Consider the following 24,953-nt stretch of genomic DNA (forward strand, 5'->3'; position numbering starts at 1 on the left):
ATTGACAAATGATTACTATGCTATTTCTAGACACAATTTACTGTAATTGGTATCGTTTTTACTTCAATAAAATTGCATTACGATTTATACAAAACAAATATTAGTCGGTAAAAACATGGTGCCTCGATGGTGGAAAAAAACAACATTAGATGGAAATGTTTACGATATTAAAGACTAAATTCTCTGTTACCTTCGTGATGAAATAATGGGATAGCATTCAAAACAAACTACTCCAATTGGGTGTTTTTTTTTCCATTTAAACAGCCTTCTGTATGTGAAATAAATGAAAAAGGGGAGCATAACAACTGTTCGGATTTTTATAATAGCTAAGACATATGAATACAATGGTATATAAATCATACTGTCAAATTATACAAACAGTGCTCATATTCGGAACATGAATACAAGGTATATTTACGATGAATATTTAAGCAGATTGAGCATTTGTTTTATTTTACCTGGGGGTAAATATCTTTACCGTACGATAATACGATAATATGTTCTCTGGATTACAGATTAGTAAGTTTATGGTACTGTGTATGGATAAATTGAATAAATATGTTTACAGTACTACTACTATACAGTGACAAGATATTTATAAGCAGGTAATAATCATGGAGTAAAGTACTCCATGTAATAATCAATGATCTGGTTGTTTTGTGATATCGAATTCTAAATTACTGGACAATTCAAGAACAGCATCTCGACAGATTGAAACTGAATACTGTATTTCTTATTACCTGGGGCTAACTTTAAAAGTCAATACTTTAGACTGAATAGGATTGACTGTTTGAAAATGTAAAAACTACTCAAGGTTTATTTAAAATTCTGTATAAAGCAAAAACTATATACTGGTCAATTTAAACTGACCAATGGATAGATTTAAATTGACTATTGCATATTACCTGGGGCTAACTTTAAAAGTCAATACTTTAGACTGAATAGGATTGAATATTTTAAAAGAGTAAATAATTCTCAAGGTTTATTTAAAATTCTGCATAAAGCACAAACTGTAGTGGTCAATTTAAGATTACCATCTGGAAAGATTGAAATTAACTATTGCTTATTACATGGAGCTGACTTTAAAAGTCAATACTTAAAGACAGAATAGGATTGAATTGTTTAAAAAGTAAATAATATGAAAGGTTTATTTAAAATTCTGCATAAAGCACAAACTGGTCAATTTGGTTTATTTTACTAGCTCTCGGTGTAGCCTAGCTACAAGAAGCTACGTTGGGAACAAATGTAAAATGTCATTGTGGTCTCTAAAAAATTCAATACACAAAACATCCTACTCACTTCAATAAACATTCTTGAGACTAAAAATGACAAAAATGTACAAATGTTAAAAAATCTAGTTAAAATGTAAATACTATATAAACTCTTCACAAAGCACCACAGAAATCTATTCATAACATTCATAAAATCAAGGTATATATTAAAATTACTGTATTTGACATAGTATACTTCATAGAAATAATCCGGGATGGGATGATACTCAAAAGCTCTGTCTACACTATCATATATGGACATGATGAAGTCATAGCACTACCATATTTGGGTATATCACTACCATATTTGGGTATATCACTACTGTACAATATTTGGGCACATCACACATTTTTTGTCAAATTAGTTTGGAAGTGTAGACAAAGCTTAATACTGCCTTTTAAATTATTGATGCGACATATGTTGTACCATTTCAGGTCTTTGGTGAGTCGTTGGTTCGTGACGGTAGACTGTGATGGTTGTGGAACGTGGACGAACTACACGTTAATTATAATTCGCCCCAAAAACTGCGCTATTGATTATCAATAGTGTTCGTAAAACCATAGAACTGTTATAGTTCCATGGTAAAACTGAGTAACTAACAGTGAATAATTTCGCCAGTGTAGCATAGCAAAAAGCTATACAAAACAACCTTATTGCTACACATTTCTAAAATTGTGTAGCAAAAAAGACAATACAAAACTATGTTTCTCGACTAAAAAATCAGTTTGATTAGCAATAATTGCTAAACAAAATTTTAAAATGAAATTTTTCCCTGACTAAATCAGCACGTAGAATTAAGAGCATACTTTGTCAAATACGTCAAATATGGTTCTTTTGTTCTAAAATATTTTGTCAATAAAAAGGACCATTTGACTCAATAACGATACTTTGTTCGGACACTCGCTCTGTCAGCTGACTGCGTTCTGATGCGAGATTTAACGTTGCCAATATCGCAATTCGTTCTGACTGTGGAACTGAGGGGGCGATGACCCCTAAATCCTGCACCCTGAAAAGAAAACAAAAATATTATATTTGCTTAAAATTAATAATCTGGATAACAGAATGGTATAGAACAGTATGCATGATTGTAAAGCTCTGTCTACACTATCAAATAGTTTGACAAAAAAAGTGTGATATGTGCCTAAATATGGTAGTGATCATCATATCCATATAAGGGCACATTTTGTTATCACATAAAGTTTGATAGTTTAGACAGAGGATAACAGTATGATAAGTTAAATGGTTTGCCCTACGTAATTATGCTGAATGCTTAGTATATAAAAACAATGTGTGGAAATATTCGCAAATCTTTGGTTGTTCACAACTCAGTATAATTATGTCAGAATAGGGAAAATAGTAATCTATCTTGGACACAATATTAACAGAATGGTAGGATTATTTGTGCATAATCTTAATTAATATTACACAAATGTCTCACTCTCTATGCACAATGTATCATTACACATGCATGCTTAATAAGCAGCCTTGGTTGGATCAGGGAGATGTAAAATAAATTTATTTACATCTCCCTGGTTGAATCATGATTATAATTACAAGTCAAATGGTGTACAAATTGCTACCTGGTAAGGTCAAGACAAAACTTTTCGCTGATTATCTATCTGCATTATGTGATTATGTTTCCATACATGTTTGATAAAAAAAATGACCGGGGTAATAATATGTACAACGCTTAGAGGTTTCATAACATTCGGCGCTTTATAAATCCAGGATATGATTATTAATAGTAACAGTATTTAGCTCCTTCATGCAAATAAATATACGGTATTTATTATAGGTAAAATAATTATTGTCATGTTGGTGCAGTAGCCGCTGCTTTCTTTTCATATTGACGCAAAGTGCTGTACTGTAGTGCACAATCACAAGTGGGAACCGACAATGCAAGTGATGCAAATATCACAGGTTTGATTTTATGCAGACAGCACAATTATGGAGGGCATTTTCTTATGTTGCCTAGTGAGAATCAAGCCTAGGCTCAGTGCTACTACTAGTATAGTATCTGTCAAATACATACCCCAGTTGATAATCCCTTCTTACTCGGTGGAGCATATGTTGCACTCAGTGGAGCATATGTTGCACTCAGATGTGATGTTGCTTCAGATGTTACTGAGAAAAAAAAACAAAATTTAGTACAATAGCATACTCGAGTATAGTCCCACCTCTTAATGTTGGTTACAAGGATACAAGACTTTGGTAAATTCTATTGTTGATGTTATCTGATAAAAATCCCACCTCATAAATGTTCACAAATTTCATACTGGAACATATATGTTATACACAATAAATAAGGTACTATAATGTTAAGCTCTGTCTACAAAATGAATATTTATGCGACAACAAATCGTGTCCATATATGGATCTGATGATGTCATATCACTACCATATTTAAGCATATAACTACCATATATGGACACATCACATTAGTTTCATAGCGTAGACAGAGCTTAATAGCTTAAGGAAAATTCAAATTTAATAAAGATTTAAAGACAAATAGTACAAGCAAATTTTAATATAATAATGTTAGAATTACTTCTTAATCTTTCATTTAAACGGTCTAATGACTCCATTAGTCGTTGCTCTTCTATAGAGAGTGAACTGGGTCCTAAAAAGAAAAAGATATATTATTATTACACAATATATTCTAGACTAGGTTCTATCCCATAATTAGTAATGATAATATTTTGGCACATATGGCGTTTTGTACATATAATATAATTCTCACAATTAAAAATCGAAACAGGTGCACTAACATAAAGACTTGGAGAAAGTCTAAATATATTACATACACATTTTTATTTTTAAGAATTAAAAAAGAAAAATGCACTGAATCATCTCCAATAATATTTATTTCCATATCATTCCATAATAAATTGATATTGTTTTGGCTTCGAGGCAAAGTCTAATTGCTTCGCAGATACATTTACATACTGTAAAAGGTTAAGTACAATTTTCATACTTTACAATTGTTGAACATTTATAGTATTCAAAGGTCTTAATTATAAATTCTTATTATTATAATTTTTTTGCATACATTAGTGTTTTAGTCATTGACAGTTGACACTAAACCACATTGAAAAGAATAATATTTTTAGTATTTTTTGTCTACTAGTAATCACCATAGAAATTTGTTTCAAGTATTAAGGGAAATATTTAAGCTCTAGAGGGGGTAGTTTAATTTAGCTTTAACGTTTATTACATTATTGCACTTTTTAATATCTAAAGAGAATTTGTTTAAATGTCAAGGTTAATACTCGGTCGAAGAGAGCAACAATTTAAGAGTTTCTAGACGAGAGGTGTCCATAATGTGAAAAAGATCGGACACAGGAAACGGGTAACCCTCAAGCAATACATATTTGCATACATATGAGTGGCGTAACTGCTATGAGCTATCACTGTCTAAACCCAGGGTCCCGGAGCTTATGGGGGCCCCTGAGCAGTGCTAAGAGGAAAAAACAGGCATTAATATATGTTGAAAAATCTAGTGTCGAGTACACCAGCGTTGGAGGGCCAGTTAGGGTTTCTAAACCTGGGGAATCAGGCATCTGCGTTATGCCACTGATACATACTTATCTATCAACCGATTGTATTTTTTAAGCTAGTAGTGAAGAAACAACATAGCCAATAAACTTATAAATCAAATATATATATATAAACAATAATATACTTGAAGAAAAGTATGGTAAATTGATACCTTTCATATCTGGCCTAGTAGATTTCTTTTGCTGATCTATGGCTGCTGCAATCTCATTTTCACTCAAATCATCTTGAGCTAAACGTTCAGCTTTTTGAAATAACATCAAACTTTCACTCACTGCAAACCAATAGAATGAAGAATGATACAATTCAGTTAATAAATCCAATATATTAGTGCAGATAAAACAAAATGTTTTAATTAGTTTTTGATTAATTGAAGATTGACCAACCTTCCTCTCCATGATTTTGGCGATCACTTGTTGTAAACGAAGGTACATCAGCACTAGTAACTGGTTCAGTGTGATGAGATGTTCTTGTATTTTGACCACGTAGCGATGTCGCATGCTGGCGACGATGCTGAAGCAAAGCAGTCCGTCGTAGAAAACTACTGGCAGTATCACTGCTGGTCCGCCGTCGCGGATGTGTTGTGTTATTCTGAGGTATGAGCGCAGAATGGATAGCTGGCTTTATCCGACTATTATTATTTCCTATGCGTTTCCCGTCGATATATTGCGAAGATAAAGTTGGTTGTTTACCAGTAGGCGGTTTCTGGTAAACCAGGCCTGGGTTCCCTTGCTCATCGCGAACATTTAAACAAGTCCTTACTTTATCCCAAAGCCAATTGATTTCATCGTCTGTTGGTGTTCTGTCCAATCGGAGACCATTTGATCCGTAAATGGCATTTCCATTGGTGCTTGGAACACTTTGATTTGCATTTATATCAAGATGGCGCAATTCTGACTTTGGTTCGTTAGTAGACTGCTTATTAACAGGTGGTTTAGACCTGATTGATGACCTTTGTATAGAGCCAGCACTAGATATGCGACCCTCATTAGCCCTTTGAACTGTGAGCTTTGGCTTAGAACCCATACTAGACACAGTGCGAACCTGCTCATTTTTGGAAAGTCGATCATCATCACTACTATACTCCAAATCCGCCCATCGTATACCCTTCTTTGAAGGTCCAATATCAGACATACTTGATGCTTTTCGCAGTTCTAAACTGTCCATAACTTTAGCACCACCTAATCGACCCATGGTGTAATTACCATACCTTTGGCTTGTCATAGAACTGTTCCTAGCTGTTACGTTTCCCTTTTTCAAAATACTTTTAGGCGCTTGAGCCACATTGTTAGAAGTACTCAGAGACTGCGTCTGAGTCATAGAAACTGTATCTCTAGTTCCAGAAACATTCGATGTTACCTGATATTGTGTGACAGTTAATTCAGGTTTTGGTATCGTAATAATCAAATCTCCATTGTTCTCTGGTTTATTCATTTTGGCCACATCATTTTTATTCTGTTGATAACGCGGGGCAGGCTCTACCGTGTAAGCAGTGGCTGTAGTCTTGCCTGAATACGGCCTAGAATGAGGTGAAGACACACTATTCAAAGACGGCTCATTTTGCAAAACGGGGGATGACCATGCAACTGTAGTTCTTGTTGCGGATGGGTTGGCAATGCCAGAATTTCTCAAGACAACATCCGTTTTATTACCACCAGAAGAGGTATATAAAATCCTAGGATTTACATCTACTTGGTCTTGTACAATATCAGCTTCATTTGTCTCTTCTAGCTTAACTTCATGCTGGTTGGACCTTGCAGCGTCACTACTCACTGCTCCATAGTTCGATGACCTATAGTCAAATCTATCCGTCCTTTGCACATTGAATGTAGCATTTGTTGGAACACCGTTTTTTAAATAAGTGTAATGATTTGTTTGAGTGGTAGAGGGCAGTATACTTGTTGAGTACGCTTTAGATACGGGTACTCCTTTCTTCGCATTATTACCCTCTAGACTGTCCACGCTTGAGCAGCTGCTGCTCCGCCTTAGTGGCCTCTCTGATTCGTCTAGCACAGCTTGATTAAATTCAAGCAAAGACTTCTGGTTATGTTCCAGAATGTTCTTTTGTTGGTCCTCAATTTGTTTCTCGTATATCGATTTAGCGGTAGTACCGGAGGAATAACCATTGCTCTTTGTTGGCGTGGTTGAGAATCCATGATAGTAGTCACTCCTGCCACTACCATTCACGGCTGAATGATTACTTGACTGTAGAGGTTGTTGATTGCTGGTCTGTGTGTAACCACTTGGTTCTGAAGTCTGATAGTAAGAGTAGTTCTGTAATGTGCCACCATTTTGTGGCTGGGGGTAGGTTACAAGCATCTCAGGCTTAGATCCTAGGCCTGGAGATCCCCTTACTGCTCTCAAAGCATCATCTAAACCAGGAGTGCTGTACGTTGAATTTCCTATCAAATGATAATTAAGAAATACATTTAACAGTTTTTCGCTCACCTTATTAAAAGGTGTAGCATGGTTTGGGCATGGCGAGCTACATATCTTATGGTTTCAAAGCCTTGTGCTCTTTTGAAAAAGGGGGTTATTTACAGCCTACTGTATGCCTTTGTTATTAAGCAGACTTCTATCTAACAATGCTATTTTCTTGGTATTTTGTCACAATAAAGACCTTTTATTTAGTTACCATTGTTCCATGTACTTGAAGGTTTCTTTACAGGCTCATATGCTGTTCCATAGAGGGCGCCTGTACAAATAAAGAATTATCAACAGTTGATGAGATTTATACATCACCTAATAATTTCTTTTAAATTAAGTGCTAACTTATCAAATGAAAGCACTGAGTGAAGTACTTGGCAAAATATTTCCACATGTTGAAATTTCGGCCCATGTAAAAGGAATACAAATTTGTTTTGTTTTTATTTGTGATGTTATTATTGTAGGGGCTATCGTGCAAACAAACAAACAAAGCAAAAATTAAAACAACAGACAATTATTTTTTTCTTGTACCTCTTATTCTTTCCTCAGTGTTTCGTCGAGTAGTACCACTTTTCAAGCGTTGATACTTTTGCGTCGCTTCATGTTGCCTTTGCTTACGATCATCTAGTATCTCTTGTCTGCGTTTGGCTTCCTTTTGCGCTTCTAGCTTTTTCTTTAATTCAAGTGCCCTACAGAGGAAGAACAATACACTAATAAATAATATACTATGCTTCAGATTGATTCATAAAAATCACACTAAATTAGCCACCCTCCCTGCTATTATTAAAGATTTATTTTGCTGTTGGTTGTGGTTTTAAATTAACTGTACAGAGCAAGTAGTAGTAATAATAGTGCTAAATATTAATAATTTTTAATACATAAATAATCGCACAGCATCACTAGTCATATGAATATAAAATAGAAACCACTCTATTTACAGTAATTGGTGTTCATTTTGGAATAAATCTACAGTCAATACTTAAATGTTCACTTGGCGAGGGATTGGTTTATACTTAGCATAACCAAAATACTGTATGTGTATAATAATTATTACTGCAGTAACCTATGAGTAGTTCTGTAGTATAATAAATTCTAATGGTTATTATATATATATATTTAAATACTGTATATGTACCAGAGAATAAAAAATAAACAATTAAATTGAATTGTAGTTCTGAAAAGAACTGTTGAGTTTTGATCAATTATACTTCAATCGTTTTTTTTAAATAGCCAATTCTCCACCTCTCTCAATGTGTTACAGTAATCATGCATTTTACATACAGTAGACGATAGAAGTTAGGATCTTATAAAAATTCTAGTTTTAGGAGACTTTTTCAGTTTTTAAAGGGTTCAATATCAAAAGCTTTGAATGTACATACTTTACACTGTGTACAGCACAAACAACATACAATGTACAGTAAAGGTCATACTGTATTTATAGTGTTGTTTGAAACATTCAGTAATGTATTAGTAACTTGTAATAGATTAACTCAATTTGTGTGCATTTATGAAATGTCAATGCTATAATCACCATAAATGACCGATAATTGACTCAATTTGTTGGCTAGCACTAAGAGATTCAACTAGCTGTAATAAGTGTGATATTTCTTTTCTGAAATACAGTAGGCCTAATATAAAAACAGGCAATCAACGGATACTAAAATATAAATACTAAATTTTTAAAAAAACACAAAAATAACAAATATTTGTTTACCAATTCTTGTAAAAATACTTCTTTTTCCTAATTTCCAAACCTGAATAAACTTCCATTTTAGTATAGGAACAAATTGTACACAATGTACTACAGTGTATGGGACGCTCTGAAGCATGAGGTGCAAAACAGGAAAAGAACAGTTTCAGACAGGAAGAGGTATTTACAACAGAAACTCCCACTAATATGTAACAGTATCCTTTCTGTATGTCAACAAACAAGCCAGACAAATTACAGGTAGTAGTACAAACCAAAACCGAGAGTAACTGAATATGTTGTAGTAAACAGAAAACAATAAGTGGGCTTGCATAGACTTTGTGTATTAGTATTAATCTACAGAAGAAAGGTATGTGTTATGAACAATTTACAATAATCTTAATTCTTATATACTGGAGCAGTCTGTAATGGAAGTTTAAGTACTGCAAGTGTAACTTGTGACTTGACAGCGTAATCTGGAAGGATTGTGATACAGTAAGTAGCATTGGTTAAAGGCTTACTGTACTGTAGATGGGATAAATCAATATTTATCTAACAAAACACAAACAGTACTGTAAAGATTTTACGCAAAGTTTAAGCATTCTTAAAACCAGTGGTGACTCCAAAATATTGAAGGGGCCTAGGGCCTAAACATTTTAGAATGAAGTGCTGAACATAACCTAATGTTCTATCTTTAGAATTGCATATTTCAAACAGTCTAAGAATGTACCAATCCTAACATAGCAAAATACAGTAAAACGAGGTCCAAAAAAAGAAAAATGATACCTGTAAACGTAGAGTAAGTTATAATGCTAACATCAAGTTTCTTATTTAATAAATGCAATAGAGATACTAACTGTATAGTAAAACTCAAAATAAGTCGCAAAATTAATTAATTTTGTTTAAAAATGTAATTCTAACCTACGTTAAACTAAAATCCATAATTTTCTGGATAGATGTACTCTTCAATTGCTCTACCATCTAAACAACAGATACTCTATAACGCCAGATTAAATAGCAATTTGAAATGTTTTCCCATAAGGCAAAGCAGACATCATTTACATTCTCTGTTCCCATGGATACAAAAAACTGATTACATTTTTATGATGGGGAACAATAAATGTCCCATGGGGGGAAAAAAGGAACCAACTGAAAGAATATACAGAAACAAATTGCTGTAATCAGAAAATGCAGTACATTAAAATGATTAAATTAAAATAATAATTACAATACATACAACACATACAATTAGTAATCCTTTATAGTAATAACTTCAATTTGAATTTTATTATAATTTTTTTTTTTTTGGGTCGTGGGAGAGAGGATTTATTATTGGTAACTTGGGTAATATATAATTAATTTTTCTTAATTATAGTGTTTTTAATATTTTATGATTTTTTTCATTGTTAAATGCATTCTAATTTCATAGTTTTTACACTTTACAGATATATTGTGAGAAATGTTTATATCATTTAACTTTTTTGATATAATTTTGATATAAGAATAATTAACAAATTGTATATTTATTGCAATAAATATGTTATATCATTTATGGGATGGTAACTGTCTTGCTCTTCTTCATTAATAAATATGTTAATAATATTTTAATTATAAAAATGTCACATTTAATTTAAAAAATTGGTCACTGCACTACTACTGTACTGTACCTCACTAAAGCTTGGTTCCCACTAGAACGTAACGCAACGCAAGCGTTTTAACCAATGACAAGCGAAGTTATATGACAATAAGCCATCACTTGTGATTGGTCAATTCACTTGCGTTGCGTTACGTCTTTGCGTTGCGTCGCTAGTGGGAACCACGCTTAACTATCTGGGTATAAATAACTACAGTACTGTAGAAAATGACTCAATTGATATGTTGGCACTTTGCAGAGTATAAAAAGTATGGTTACCTTCTCCTCCTATTAGTTTCTAGTGACAATGAGCGTGCTCTGTCCTGGACTGTGACTCGCACCACTTGACTTGTATTCCGCATCTTATCAAGACGGTCCTTCTCCAGAGCTCTGAACTTTGAACTGATTGATAATTAAACAGTTATGGAAATATTAATTAACACTAAGTTATTAAATAAAAGTTTTGCGTTATATATTATTTATTCTATACTATCAGATTAACTTTAAAAAGGATACGAGTAAGCTCCACCACCTGTGTTTAACATCATTAAAGTCTGTTATCACAAGGTCGGCCTATTCAATACTATTAAATAAGGTGCATTTTGACATTGTATTGCTATATTGATAATTTTCCATCCACACCACCACCTCATCATCATGTGTTCATGGATCCTGATGCTGCTGCTGTCATTTAGCCAAACTGTAAACTGCAGATTGACAGATTTTCCAACAAAAACCGCTTTTATCCTGGGCCTATGGGGCATCGATTCTAGCCTAGGTCTAGGCTAAAGCTCAATCTGGTTCACGACAGGGCTACTGTAGCTAGCCAGGAAGGTAGGCCGGGTGTACCTCACACAAACTCAAAATGAGTGGATTGATTGTCAGATGATTGACGTCGAAATAAAAGTACTTAAAATTCAATACAACGGTAATGAACCACAAAACATATAACTTAGTTTCATAGTTAGTTAAAATGTGTAGATAATATCATCCTAAGATTTACAACTTATCCTTTTTCATAAGTCATAATTCAATCCGTTTAATAGTAAGCTCAGGCCTAGGATCGCTCGGTCAATCGCCATGAAATGTTACGTTTGTTGTTTCCAAAGCTATGTGTCAGGCCAGTTACGAAAATGAAATATTCTGCGCATTTCGCCCTCTATATCGTCACAAGAAAATGTTTTTGATAACACTTTGATTATTGACGGTGACCAAATGAAAAAGATTATAAATAAATTGAAAAAAAAACCGATTTTCCGATTTTTTTTAAATAGCAATATAGAATATTATTGTGGAAAAAATAAAGTGATTGTAATATCAATGGTAGATAGGAAAACCAAAAACATCTTCATATCTGTAAGTTTGTCTTAGGGTATACTGAACCTCTCTGATTTGTTGTTCCATAATTCGTATATTTTTTGTTTAAATAAAACTTTGCGATTATTTCTGGTATACAGTATTTTGGTAGTTGGATTCTGTTTTTTTTTACCCTACATATAATTTGTATTTTACAGGTACTGTACCTGAAACTTAGTTTGTGGAGTGTGCGCCCTCTATCAGATTTAACACAATTGGTTTTTTTTTCATTTATCATGAAAGCCAATAATTATCAATAAATTGATTACATTAATTACTATATAATAAAATATTGTGGTACCAGTCACATGCACCTGTATTCAATTAATTTAAAACGGCTGGTTTGACTTTACATGTTCTCATATGACAACGTTTTAATTTTACGTTTTATACATTTTGAATATAAAAAACTGTCAAAATACCAATTTATTCTGAAACTGAAAAACCCCGTCGGTGATAAAGTGATGTTTTGTGGCGTTGGTGGAAAGAAAAATATATTTAAGTTAACTTTACCGAGTATGTCATAATATGTAGGCCTACTTGGTATTATCATATATCATGAATTATTCATGATGATGATCATACAATCCTATCGGCCGACACTGGGTGATACCGGGTCGTAGAGTAGTATGACCGGATAAAAACATTCGATATGTAATATGACGTCATCGTGTTCATATAATGGGTAACATCACATATTTTGTCACATAAAGTTTGATAGTGTAGACAGAGCTTTCGAAATAACAGTTTTGTTGACGGTAGACAGAGCTTTACATTAATTTCTGACAAGATATTGAATAGTATGTAGATGACTGACTGACAAGTGTTAAACCTAAAGCTCTGTCTACACTATCAAACTAGTGTGATGTCCCCAAATATGGTAGTGATATGACATCAGCATGTCCATATATGAGCAAATTTTTGTCAAATCAAGTTTGATAGTGTAGACAGAGTTTTACACACACAACAAGAAAAGGAGGCAACATCAGACTCATAACATTTATTTGATCTAACTCTACGTATAAATGTTCTATTATATATTATACACTCTCTTTATACAATTACAAATATGTACATACATAACACATTCATTCTCTTACTTAACGAATTATATAACATAATCATTATATTGCTTTGCACGAATATGTCAAATATTGCGCACGTACTTTTGAAAACAAGATAAAGAGCACATAACAAGCTAGCCGATAGTCACATCATCAGTGTAAGGTAACAAAAATAGAACCTGTCTTATCGTCAATAACATAGCGTATTAACATTAACCAAAATATAACAGGCTATGAAACAATATAAATAATCGAAATAATTAAAAATAATTTATGAATAAAAATTAAATTCTCTATCTTAAATGAGCACCATTTTAGCAAGTTATGATACCGATAATTGGTATACTGATCATCGAATCTTAATTATCATACAATCTTAATACAGTAATAATCATAAAATCATAAATAAAGGGGTAATTGATGATACGTTTGACTGCGTATACATGGAAATACGACGGTTGAGTACTGATGATACAATGTTCTGTATACACTATCAAACTTTATGTCACAAACAAATTTGATGTGCCTATATATGGACATGATTATATCTTATAAATATCATATCTAAGCATATCACTACCATATTTGGGCACATCACACTAGTTTGATAGTGTAGACTTAAGGTATATGCGCTTGTTAGCTAATAATTGACAATCAATCTTATAAAACATAATAATTTACACAGACTCGTGGTGGATTATTTGTAAATTATCGTCTGGTATGATGGGACTTATGAAATGAGAGTGCAAATACTATAAAACGCCGCTAAATGAACTCGGATCCCTGATAGGCTAAATGAAGTGCCAGTGCAGGTACGTCAATATCACATAAACGCGGGTAAGTGGTTTCAATCAATTTAACACTTAATATGAATTTGATATTATATTATTAATATCACAGGATCATCAAATGAGCATTTAACAGGTCCTTTATCAATCGATTGTGCTGGATCATCATTATTATTAATTTATTTTTGACAGCTTTATAATAAAAAAAAATAGTTATGTTCATAATTAACACGATCACCTACTACACATCTTACAGATGTTACGTCGATCGATGGTTCAAGGTAACACCCATAATATTAATAGCAACTATGATATTACATTATTTTTAGCATCCATGTATTTTAATAGCCTATACGATAATTAATGCCAAGTGGTAAACTTGAACATGAACTGCAAACTAAATTCAAAAACGTGAAATTAACACTGGAAGTTAACATTAAATTTAATATTACATAGAACATTAGTTGTTTACTATTATTATGCATTCTCCCATTACGAAGAGTGTAAAAGTGTAAGATTATAAAAGAAATGAATTAATGATGACATGTATAAAAATTAATTAAAGATAAAAACGCATCTTAGTTGTATTTATGAAAAAAATTGTTCAAAGAGAAAAAAAAACTGTTAATTGATAACGCAGGTATAAAGAAAAGTATATAAGATTATAAAATAAAGATAAAAACGCAGTTAAGTTGTATTTATTTTCAAGAATTAAAAAGATAAAAATGGTTAAAAAGAGAAAAAAGTTTGTTAATTGATAATGTATGTACGTACCAAGAATATAAGTATAATTAGATTTTAAAAGAAATGAAATGCATTGATGATGACATGTATAAAAAATAGAAAATAACTATGGTGAATAATGATAATTGGTATAGAAACAAATACAAAAATCATTAGTAATCAAACAGATAACAAAATTGCAATTGCATAAATATATATTACTGTTTTTATATGATTTTTGTTTGAAATAAAAGTGGGATGATCCCACAAAAAGAAAAAAAAATTACGAAGAGTGTGACGTAACGTTTCTCACTGAGAGAGCGAAATCATAAGAAATACTCGGTAATTATCTGCGAAATTTTAAAATTTTTTTTTGGTCACGTCAGCTTCTGCCTACAGTAAGGAATACGTCATTAAACATCCTAGAATGTTCAAAATAACTTTGGTAAGAGCCTGGTTCAGAAATCAAACGTTTTTATTTTCGTCATACTACTGAAACTTTATCTGTTACAAGTAGAAGCGTCGAATCTTCTCTGATTTTCTCACTTGCGAAGCTCTCGTTGCCGTACGCATGCTTCCCGATAGAGATGGAACTATCAGAGCTATCAATAGTACCATCAAGTTTCATTTTCTTATCGTAATCTCGACATTTATCCAGCGGATCTTCGTCGTCTAAGCGGCCTGGAATGACGTCTCTTGACGGACGCACTAGAAAGAGTATACAAGCCCCGATTATAGGTGGGGCGCCAGCGTAATAGAATGCAAACTCGTACGATCCGGTGTGAGAGAAGATAATACCTGAGAACAAACACAATTAAATCAATATTAAGACTTCATCAACAATAAAAAAAATGTCATAAACAGTTACCTAATCATCGTTGTTATATTGTACATAAAACGTTATCAGTTGATGGTATGCGGAAACAAATAAAACGTCAATGGAAATATTGCAGTAGGCCCACTACTAGGTTATGCAAATAGTTGTCATAAGGTGCCCATGGAAATTATCCGTAATAATTATTCATGTGATGGAAGATAAATCTATCGCAGCGATTTGGGGTTAATGGGTAAAACATTTCGGTTGTTTTTGCACAATTTATCAAGATATGCGCAGAACATTATAAATTTCAAATGTTAACGTGTTATCTGCTAGATAAATAGGTACGGTATACAAAAATTCTACGTGATTCAATAACAGCAAACTTTCCAAATAGTTCAAATGGAACACAGTGACTGATATATTGTTTATGAAGGAAAAGGAAGAGAAAAACAACAAAAAATGGGGTGTATATTTCTAGGTATTGATAATCGCAAATTGCTAATTACACTTAAAGAAGGGGACGAGGGGGAGGGGGTGGATGTTATACCCAGATGTACTACATTGTATCTTTATTGTGATTTTATTGGGTTTTTTTCTTTTCTTTCTTGGAGGCTTCTTACAATAAGATGAAATGAAATTAACCGTGGGTAAATGGGTCACGTTAACTGAATCTCACCTGCAATAGGAGGGCCTACCATCATAGGTATGCTCATTAGACCTAAAACATAACCAAGGGCCTGGCCCATACGATCTTTACCGACGACATTATACGCCACTGGACCCATCATGGAGACGAAACATCCATCGAAGACGCCCATGACGCACACGCCGGCGGCGAGCATGTAGAACTTGGTACAGACTGGGAGTAAAGTTGATATGACCCCTATGACTAAGAATGAGACTTGTTGTAGTCTTAACGGATTAACAGACGGTAAGTCACTAACAGGTCCAAAAATCAGCCTTCCTAGCCCGGATGTTGCACCCATCAAAGCTATTAACACTTCTGCGTTAGCATCAGGAAGGATGATGTTCGTGTGGTTTACCTGGAAAAAAAACAAATACATGATCCTTCAAAGAAACACAAAGAAAAATCAATAAAGGATTATGCCGAACTTACATGGGTCAGAGTTCATAAACAATTGTTATTTGCAAAACACTCGTTTGAAACGTGTTTACATGTTTAACAGTAATCCTCTGAAAGTAGAAAGAAGGAAACGAGGATCTAGAACTTTAAATCCTTAAAAACTATTGACCCTCGAGTTTATGGAAAGTTACACTGCATGTCGCATAACTATTACTGGCTGACCATTAAATGATTATGTCAGTCGATTATCAGTTCAAATGGTCACACAACCATGTGAATAGACTATTGTGTATATTATATTTATACTTATTCAATATATTCTCCATATTAACACTAAACAGTCTGCATATTAAATGAAATGTGATGGATGGATGTAAGTAAGTAGGGTAAATCGAATCAACATAGTATTATACCTACCAGATGAACAAACGGCACAAAATATCCAAAGAGACTTATCGGTGTCGATATTGCCCAAATTACAAAATCCCTGATTCGCCAAACACCGCAATCAATCTTCTTCCTTCTTTTCATTCTTTTTGAGTCTAAACTTTGTCTTGTAATCTCATCTCCAATCAGAGGTGTATAAACACACGCACAAGGTATTAAAATAAATATTAAAACTCCTAAAAATTGCAACGTTCTCTGTAGCCCGTATCTGTCTTGTATCATCCGCATCATCATCGGTAAAACAATGGTAAATATCGCACTCCCGGTGGTAACTAGTCCGTTAACGAGTCCCATTTTCTTTTTAAAATAATGGCTAAGAATTACAAGAGACGGTGTGTAGGCGAGCGAAAATCCCGTGCCCATTATGACTCCGTACGTAACGTACATGTGTCCGATTTTGGTGGCGAAAGAGCTGGCGAAGACGCCGATGGACGCGAGCAGCCCACCGACAAGGGCTGTTTTACGACATCCGAATATATCAGTTAAAGTACTGGCTAATGGTGACAGACAGAAAGTTAAACCAATTGAAACGGATCCAATCAAAGCTGAAAAATAAAGGAAAATTATGATTGTTTACATGTTTGTATACACAGTAGAACCACTCCTACAGTATGGGATATATTTTTGGGGACATTGTATTAGGGCTTTATTAGGTGTTTACTTTAACCAGTACTTATAATAATAATTATAATCATCAGCCTAGGCCTAATTTCTTTGCCATTGTGTTATAGGCTACCTATACAGTAGATATCACATAGAGATGTTTGTGTGGGGGTAATGGAGAGGGGTAGTTGCTTCTTCGGATCTAAAATGGAGTCCAATCGGTCCAGAACCACCCCCTACTCTTTAAAAATTGCAATGCCAAAGTTCAGCACTACATTTTACAATTTTAGGCCTAATGTCCCCCTCCTTTTTCCGTCATTGATTCAAATTCAAGTATGTCATACAAGATAACAGGTTTTGTAGTAAACAATTCAATAATAGGTAAATTAGATAACATATAAACGTCAAAGATACAGAATCTCATTAATCAAATATTGTATGAATTAGATAAGAAACACACCCCCTTTGGCGCACGACCTTTATGATGGCCGTTTATCAGAAAAGGAGATAAAAATAAATACAAGTCATGTTTATGGAACGCTACAGCACTCTCATCAATTATTGTATAATTTCAATTTATGCCTACTTCATTAACCATATAAATAATTATTCGCACGACCAGGGAAGAGTGAGTCATTTCACTTTACCCTGCACGACCGACAAAATACTAATGTTGGTCAAGACATCTATTCACACTAATAATAGACAATTTGTAAATGTAATGTATGCATTTAAATAATAGTCCCCAAACTGACAAGCACTCGCTTCTTTTTGGTGTACTGTTGGATGTAAAATTGTAAATTGTAAAAATTGAAATTGTAAATTGTAATTGTGAATTAAAAACTATTTGGAATTTAATTATTTGATAACCGAGTTTAATGTCATTGGTCAAAACATCTGTTCACATTATAGACAATTTAATCATTTGATAACCGAGTTTAAATGTTATTTTGTTTCATTGTTTATTTATCTCACAGGTGTGGACATGGAAAAAAACTAGATAAGATTTAATTTATGAACCCATAAACCAAAGCTCAATGATAAACTTGTGTGAACGAGACTTGTCGATCGATTTTTGCTGACGCACAGTTTGACCATCGCGTATTCAGTCGTCTGGCCTTAACCTTGGAGGTGATGTGCGTTTGATCATAATATCTCTATGGTTTGAGAAACTGGCCGTGAAACATGCGCAATGTGAACACAGTTTAGAAAAGGTGTATTTGGATGACGTTTGTGTAAATTTAGTTCCGGTCCATTGTACAATGTGATTGTGAAATGTTTCTTGTGGGAATCGATTATGATCTGAAGCCTGACGTTGTTCGTGTTTTATGTCACGTAAACGTGATCTGTATGAATCAATAGAAAATCATTAATATAGGCCTACAGTAAGTTTTAATAGGCCTTGGTGTTAACTAATTATAAACATTATTTGTCTATGAAGAAGAATCGATCGTTATTTTGTTCCGGGTCACGTTTGAGTTTATATAAGACTAGTACGTCCGTCAGACATTGTATTAAGTCACAAAAACATATGTTTTATTTGAATTGAAGGAATTACGTAGCCTACACAATACCATTGTGTATAGAAACTAGGTCAATAGCCTAATGGTTAAGATACGATTAGGTTGGTAAGAAAGATTCGCGTCAAATCCATAAAGACGTACAATTAAAAATGACAAGCGGCGTACAAAGCGCTCTGCGGATTTCCATTCGTAAATCCCGGCGCACACTATATACTATCGGCTGAGCCAACTAGGCTGGCACGAGTAACACGTTTGCTCACTAATAAAATTGCCGCAAACTGTGATCGCGTTCTCTAATTTCTCGATTCTCTGTAATACAGCGTCATATGTATCACATGCGGGGCTTGTATGATGTTAGGCCCCCGTGTATGGCTTGTGATAGCATACAGGCTGGGGTGTCACACACACATAAACAAACGTCACATGTGACACTCTATTTTTGGGCAAAATTATTGATAAAATACCGATAATCGACTACATTTGGCATATACAGCACAATATTCGATCCTACGCATGAATAATTACCATTGTATGTAAATTAGACTGAACAATTGTAATCACCCAACAGGCTCACTGGTATTAAGTAAACAACATTGTTTTCTCAGATTCTCTTTCAAGGAAATGACCGACAAAGTTTAATCACTTTGTTTATATTATTGTTTTATGTGTTTTTATCGGAGTATTTCAAATTAAAAAGAATTTAATTTTAGTTAAGTTTCCCAAAATATATCGTTTTTATGGATTCCAGAATATATTAGGCTCTGTCTACACTATCAAACTTTATGTGACACCAAAATGTGATTTGCCCATATACAGTATGGACACGATGACGTCATATCACTACCATATTTGGGCATATCACTACCATATTTGGGAACATCACATTTGTTGACAAACTAGTATAGTGTAGACTGAAAGGCACATCATCATTGAAAACCCCATATAAATGTTTTAATTTGGAGCTGAACCACAGTTTAGAAAAGAGGATCAGGTTATTTTTTTTCCGAATGCCACAAGAAAGAAAAAACGTTCTAATTTTAACGGAATTTCTCAACCCGCCGTGACCATGCACTATTTTAAAAACGCATTGAACGCGTTTCTATCAAATACATTTTCTAGCGTGGTGCAACATGCGAGTAGGCCTACGTCATAGTAAATACGTGTATTACGTAACTCCCTACAAGTAGTATAACAAGAGGCTTGTGTATCATTATCACGCTAATTGTTATACACAGATGTTTGCCGTAAGATTACGTAGCATGAACATGTGTTTTTAACATTTTTTTTCATTTTAAACCAAATAAAATGCCTTAAAAGTGAATATGATTTAAGCAAGTCTTCTGTGTTTCATCATATTTCTATTTTCGCTTTCAATTAATGAACTTTAGGCTTACAAAATATAACAGTATCGTACGATATAGGCCTAAAAGAAACGATAAACTGCCGCTGCGCGTAGTTAGAAAAATATGATTTCGTAATGCAATTTCCTACACCCACGGATGCGGTTATATAACAATTGGACTGTTGTAATTGAATTGTTAAAACAAACATTTTTTGTATGAATATGAAGTATGAATAAATATGCCTCAAATGAGGGGTCCTAACTGTATGTAAATGTATTGAATTCATTTCCACGTCTGTTCAATAACTTGCCTCCTAATGTTAAAGATAGTATATAGTTTTTTCCCTGTCATCATTCATATATTCACTTAAGAAAAACTTGCTTCAAATACTTGTTTGAACTCATCGAAATGTGAAATGTTATTTTAAACTGTTGTATATATTTGTGTTACTTTTTCTGAATTTAAGTGTATTTCATTTCTACACTTTAGGGGGTCGGAGAGTCACTCGATAGTGTTTTGTTTCACTTTTTGACAATCCCGTCTACCCCCTAAAGTGCTCTGTACCTTGTGATTTTTATTATTTATAAAGACAAAATAAATTAAATGAAATAATTTCTTCTTTTATTAACAATACATTTATATTATTTGTAAAACTATAATGTCATCGTATTTTATTTAGTTAAACCAAAATGTCGGTATTCTTAAAACGAACTTATGTAGGCCTATTTCAAACTTCGACTTCAAAAAGTGCTAGTTTTGAACTTACTTCAAATCTGCTTCATTTCAGTTCATAGAAGTAGTTTTCAGTTCGAATGAATGAAGTCGGGGTTTTATTTTTGAGTGCCGATCGATATTAATTGGTCATGGTTCAATAACGGTAGGCCTACACCGTCCGTTCACAAAACAAAAGTATAATAGCCTGGCCCTAAAATTAATGACCGATAATAAATCAATCAAGAGCTCTGATATTTTTGGCTTTCATATTTTGAGCTTTGATATTTTGAGCTTTCATATTTTGAGCTTTCATATTTTGAGCTTTCATATTTTGAGCTTTGATATTTTGTTGACCATCGCCACATTTAGAAAGGTTTGTAAACAGGTGTGGACCATGAATAACATAGGCCTATAATCCGGGACCTTGGAGCATGTCAAGCCCGATGTCGAGTCCTTGCTTAAAATCTCAACTAATTTTTCTATGCTTACAGCTCTGTCAACAAAATATGATGTGCCCATTCTGGACATGATGATGTCATACCACTAACTGTACCATATTTGGTCACATCACACTTTTAAAAGTTTGATAGTGTATACAGAGCTTTAGCAAAAAATAAATACAGTGTTGACCATAGCTCGACGCTTGTTTGTAAAAGTATGTTGAAGGACAATCCGCAAGTCCGATCTTTTATCTTTTATTCCAAGGCCAAAATAATCAAAAAAATTGTCAGCGCTAATTAACAGTCCCTTTGTTGAAACATAACTCTCTGGTGAAGGTTATAGTAGGCCTATTAATAAAACACGTTGTACCGGTACGTGTAATGAAATTATGAATAAAGATTGTAAGCATAAAGGCTACCTGATTATGTTAATGATGTCTTTATAATTCATAGTATAGCATAGCATAGTGTATAGTTTTTTGTTGTTTTTTTTTTGTATCAGTTGATCTTAAAATGCCTTGTCATTCATTTATTTCTTATGTTTAACTATAATTTGTTAATTTTGGTAATTTGTTAATTTTGCAAATGTAATTTCTGTTCATTTTAGGCCTTTATTTTTATATCTGTATTTTGTATCATCATTGTAAACGACATTTAACTGCTGCATGGAGACTTTAAATTTATATTTACAAAACTTTCAAAAAAATTAAATCAGGATTATAATTTAAGGTAAAATGGTTAATAAAACAAAGTTAAGTATTGCTCTTTAGTTTCTTTTGTACAACCCGTTTCCTTATAATTGTTTATTTTTCCTTTTTATTTTCTATTTATACTTTTATTTAGCCTTCAGGCTAACATAATGTATGTATATATGTATGTAAGAACGTGTGCCACCGATTTAAAGGCGTATGTTCAATTAAAAGTATTATTATTATAATTCCATAATGTCCATAGGCGAAACCCGACACTGTACCGTGAGTGTGTGACCGTTTAGTGAGTATTATGAAGCATGGAGGACAAAATAATATGTTTTTCATTCATGCCTAAGCAATCACGAATTAGACAGAGTTGAGAAATTTATTTCTTTTGTCGTTCACCACCACCTTTATTCATTCAATGTTTTATTTTTATTCATTTCTACACATTTTCTACTTTTTTTCATTATTTTCAGTTTTTTCCCTCATTAATAATATCATAATTTTAACCTTTAGTATCATACCATTAGTAAACATTAGCATTCAGTTAGTATTTAGTTTCCTGAATTGCTAAACATTAATAGAATTTACAAAGTATTTACTTCTCAACATTCATTTTTTGTTAAATCCTCTATTTACCACACCAATAATTCAAATTTCTGAGAATTATGTTTACTTTTAATAGGTTCATATTAATACAATAGACCCAAACCCTCGAATCCACCAGACATTGTGGTTATATTTTGTGTATAATATTACTCTTTAAACGGAACTTCTTGTGTAGACCTATATTGCGTAATTTCCCTATTTCAAACAGATACTGATTTATGCGTTATCATGGCTGCCGATTTTTATCTCGATAGAATGGAATATCTTTCGATAATACAAGCATTATCTAGGTATGGCTGAAATTAAATACTTTAATACCACCAGTGTATTGTGACATTTATTTATTGATTAGCGGATAATAAAATATCCATAATTCAAGTCTATAAAATGCGAAAACTAATTATTTAATACCATTTTGTTGTGAAATTTTATTCGTTTCCATGTTTTTATTAGTAGATATTTTTGTGTGTAAAATTATGCTCCGAGTTTATGTTAAATAAATTATCATATGGCTTATGATATCATTAATGAAAAGGTTTAGAATAGACCTAGAATTATCAGTCTACAAAATGACAACCTATAAAATTGCTAATATTATAGGCCGGCCATTATCTTGGTAGGGCATAGTATCTTTATTAGCAAAACCATCTAAACTCATGTTCAGTTATGCGAATTGATATGATTTTTATTAGGCCTAACTGTCTAAATATCAAGTTTATTAATTGCAGTTTTATATACATGTTGTGTACAAAAAGTAAGTTACATTACAGAAAAATGGTTGTATTTCTTCAACACATGGTTACACACTGAAAAGAAAACTCGAACCATGAAAACAAAAGTGTTAATAACATGTAATGTATATGGCGTGGTAAAACTACAAACGAAATGATAAAACTCCACGTTATAAGTTAATAGTAATACTTAGTAAAGAGATCAATAATGTGACTAATGGCCTAACTGTGTAACATGGGGGAAATAGAGCTGTATTGGTGTTTACTTTAACTCTATTGTTCGTAGTTTGTTGTCATAAACATCACAAAGGGAAAACTGAATGGTTATTGTTGGACGTCATGTCTTTATACGGTCTATCTATGTATTGTGCAATAGTAAATATAGGATATATCTTGGTAGGATACTACAGTAATGGAGTATTAGGGCATATTATGATAAACAACGACCGTTTGCCAGTCGAAGGTCCACCAACCAACCCATTGTAAAACACACACATTCATTAGCTAGGCCTTGCTTACTTAGACAGCGCCTCTCTAAGGCCTTCTTACCTGCCGTTGTTAAATTAGCACCTTCTAACTCCGTCAAAATTTGAATCAATAAGACGCCGAAGCAGTTTAATATTCCAAATACTGTCCCATTTGTCCATGTAGATGCCAAGCACACTATCCATCCCCACCCTCCCTCGGGAGGTTGGAATTCAGCGCTCATCTTCGAAACACACCAGCTACAAAATGAAGAGACTCGAATGACCGGAATGAATGATCAGCTGGAAGTATTACGTAATAATAACATGAAGCGATCCGATTGGCTAAGCAGAGCTAGCCTACTAAATCTTCATTGATTGATGGTATAACGGTGAAGAAGATGAATAAGTCGGCTAGGAATTAATGGTTTTAAGTGTAGAATTGTTTTATAGAATTATTCTATAATAACACCTCTACTCACCAATCACACCAGCCTCCTGCCACCACCAGACAGCCACCACCACCACACAACGGACGTACGCTCAACACCTTTAATTTTCAACAGATTTCAAATACGCACAAAACAAAAGTCTACCACCCTCCGCCGCCGCCGCCGCACAGCGCAGCGCGCGTATTAAATCATGGAGTAAAGAATATTCTTTACTCCATGGTGGTATAAGACAAGCGCGTAGCATTCTTAAAATGCAGATTACGCAATAATGGGAGGAGAAAAAAAAGGTAATTTGTTAAAACAACATTCCTAACCAAGCATCAAGTGGTTAATTAAATCTACAATGCTTGGTCAACCAAGGATATATATAAAATTGTCTTCTTCACGCATGAAAAAGAAATAACTCCACATGGTCACGCTATGAAATTAGACTAATTTTCCATTTCTGTCTACACTATCAAACTAGTTTGACACAAAAAAACGGTGTGATGTGCCCAAATATAGCAGTGATATCCCCAAATAT

At 33.4% G+C, this 24,953-nt stretch overlaps 2 protein-coding genes across 2 annotated transcripts; both read right to left on the reverse strand.

Moving 5' to 3' along the window:
* Positions 1-2,146: 2,146 nt before the first annotated feature.
* On the reverse strand, positions 2,147-11,649 carry LOC140055539 (uncharacterized). The gene is made up of 9 exons (XM_072100876.1): positions 11,091-11,649; positions 10,854-10,976; positions 7,786-7,943; positions 7,463-7,522; positions 5,214-7,229; positions 4,982-5,101; positions 3,821-3,892; positions 3,305-3,396; positions 2,147-2,278 (listed from the first exon to the last, which is right to left on the reverse strand). Exons 1-9 carry the CDS (start codon positions 11,120-11,122, stop codon positions 2,147-2,149), a joined length of 2,805 nt encoding a protein of 934 aa, XP_071956977.1. The 5' UTR covers positions 11,123-11,649.
* Positions 11,650-12,904: 1,255 nt separating this feature from the next.
* On the reverse strand, positions 12,905-24,528 carry LOC140054202 (monocarboxylate transporter 10-like). Its single transcript, XM_072099104.1, has 5 exons — positions 24,461-24,528; positions 24,064-24,239; positions 16,827-17,401; positions 16,002-16,368; positions 12,905-15,303 (listed from the first exon to the last, which is right to left on the reverse strand). The coding sequence occupies exons 2-5, from the start codon at positions 24,221-24,223 to the stop codon at positions 14,990-14,992; spliced, it is 1,416 nt and encodes a 471-aa protein (XP_071955205.1). The 5' UTR covers positions 24,224-24,239; positions 24,461-24,528; the 3' UTR covers positions 12,905-14,989.
* Between the last annotated feature and the right edge of the window lie 425 nt (positions 24,529-24,953).

The sequence above is a fragment of the Antedon mediterranea genome, chromosome 7 (assembly GCF_964355755.1).
Source record: "Antedon mediterranea chromosome 7, ecAntMedi1.1, whole genome shotgun sequence".
Classification (NCBI taxonomy): Eukaryota; Metazoa; Echinodermata; class Crinoidea; order Comatulida; family Antedonidae; genus Antedon; species Antedon mediterranea.

Bases quoted from the DNA above. Each gene is read 5' to 3' on its own strand.
- LOC140054202 (XM_072099104.1), bottom strand. From the start codon at position 24,223: ATGAGCGCTGAATTCCAACCTCCCGAGGGAGGGTGGGGATGGATAGTG. The intron at 17,402-24,063 runs GTAAGAAGGCCT...TTTATTTTTCAG, and splicing joins TGCTAATTTAACAACGGCAG to CTTTGATTGGATCCGTTTCA. The intron at 16,369-16,826 runs GTAGGTATAATA...TTTTTTTTCCAG, and splicing joins TTGTGCCGTTTGTTCATCTG to GTAAACCACACGAACATCAT.
- LOC140055539 (XM_072100876.1), bottom strand. From the start codon at position 11,122: ATGATGTTAAACACAGGTGGTGGAGCTTACTC. The intron at 5,102-5,213 runs GTTGGTCAATCT...ATTGGTTTGCAG, and splicing joins CCAAAATCATGGAGAGGAAG to TGAGTGAAAGTTTGATGTTA. The intron at 2,279-3,304 runs GTATGTATTTGA...TTTTCTTTTCAG, and splicing joins AGAAGGGATTATCAACTGGG to GGTGCAGGATTTAGGGGTCA.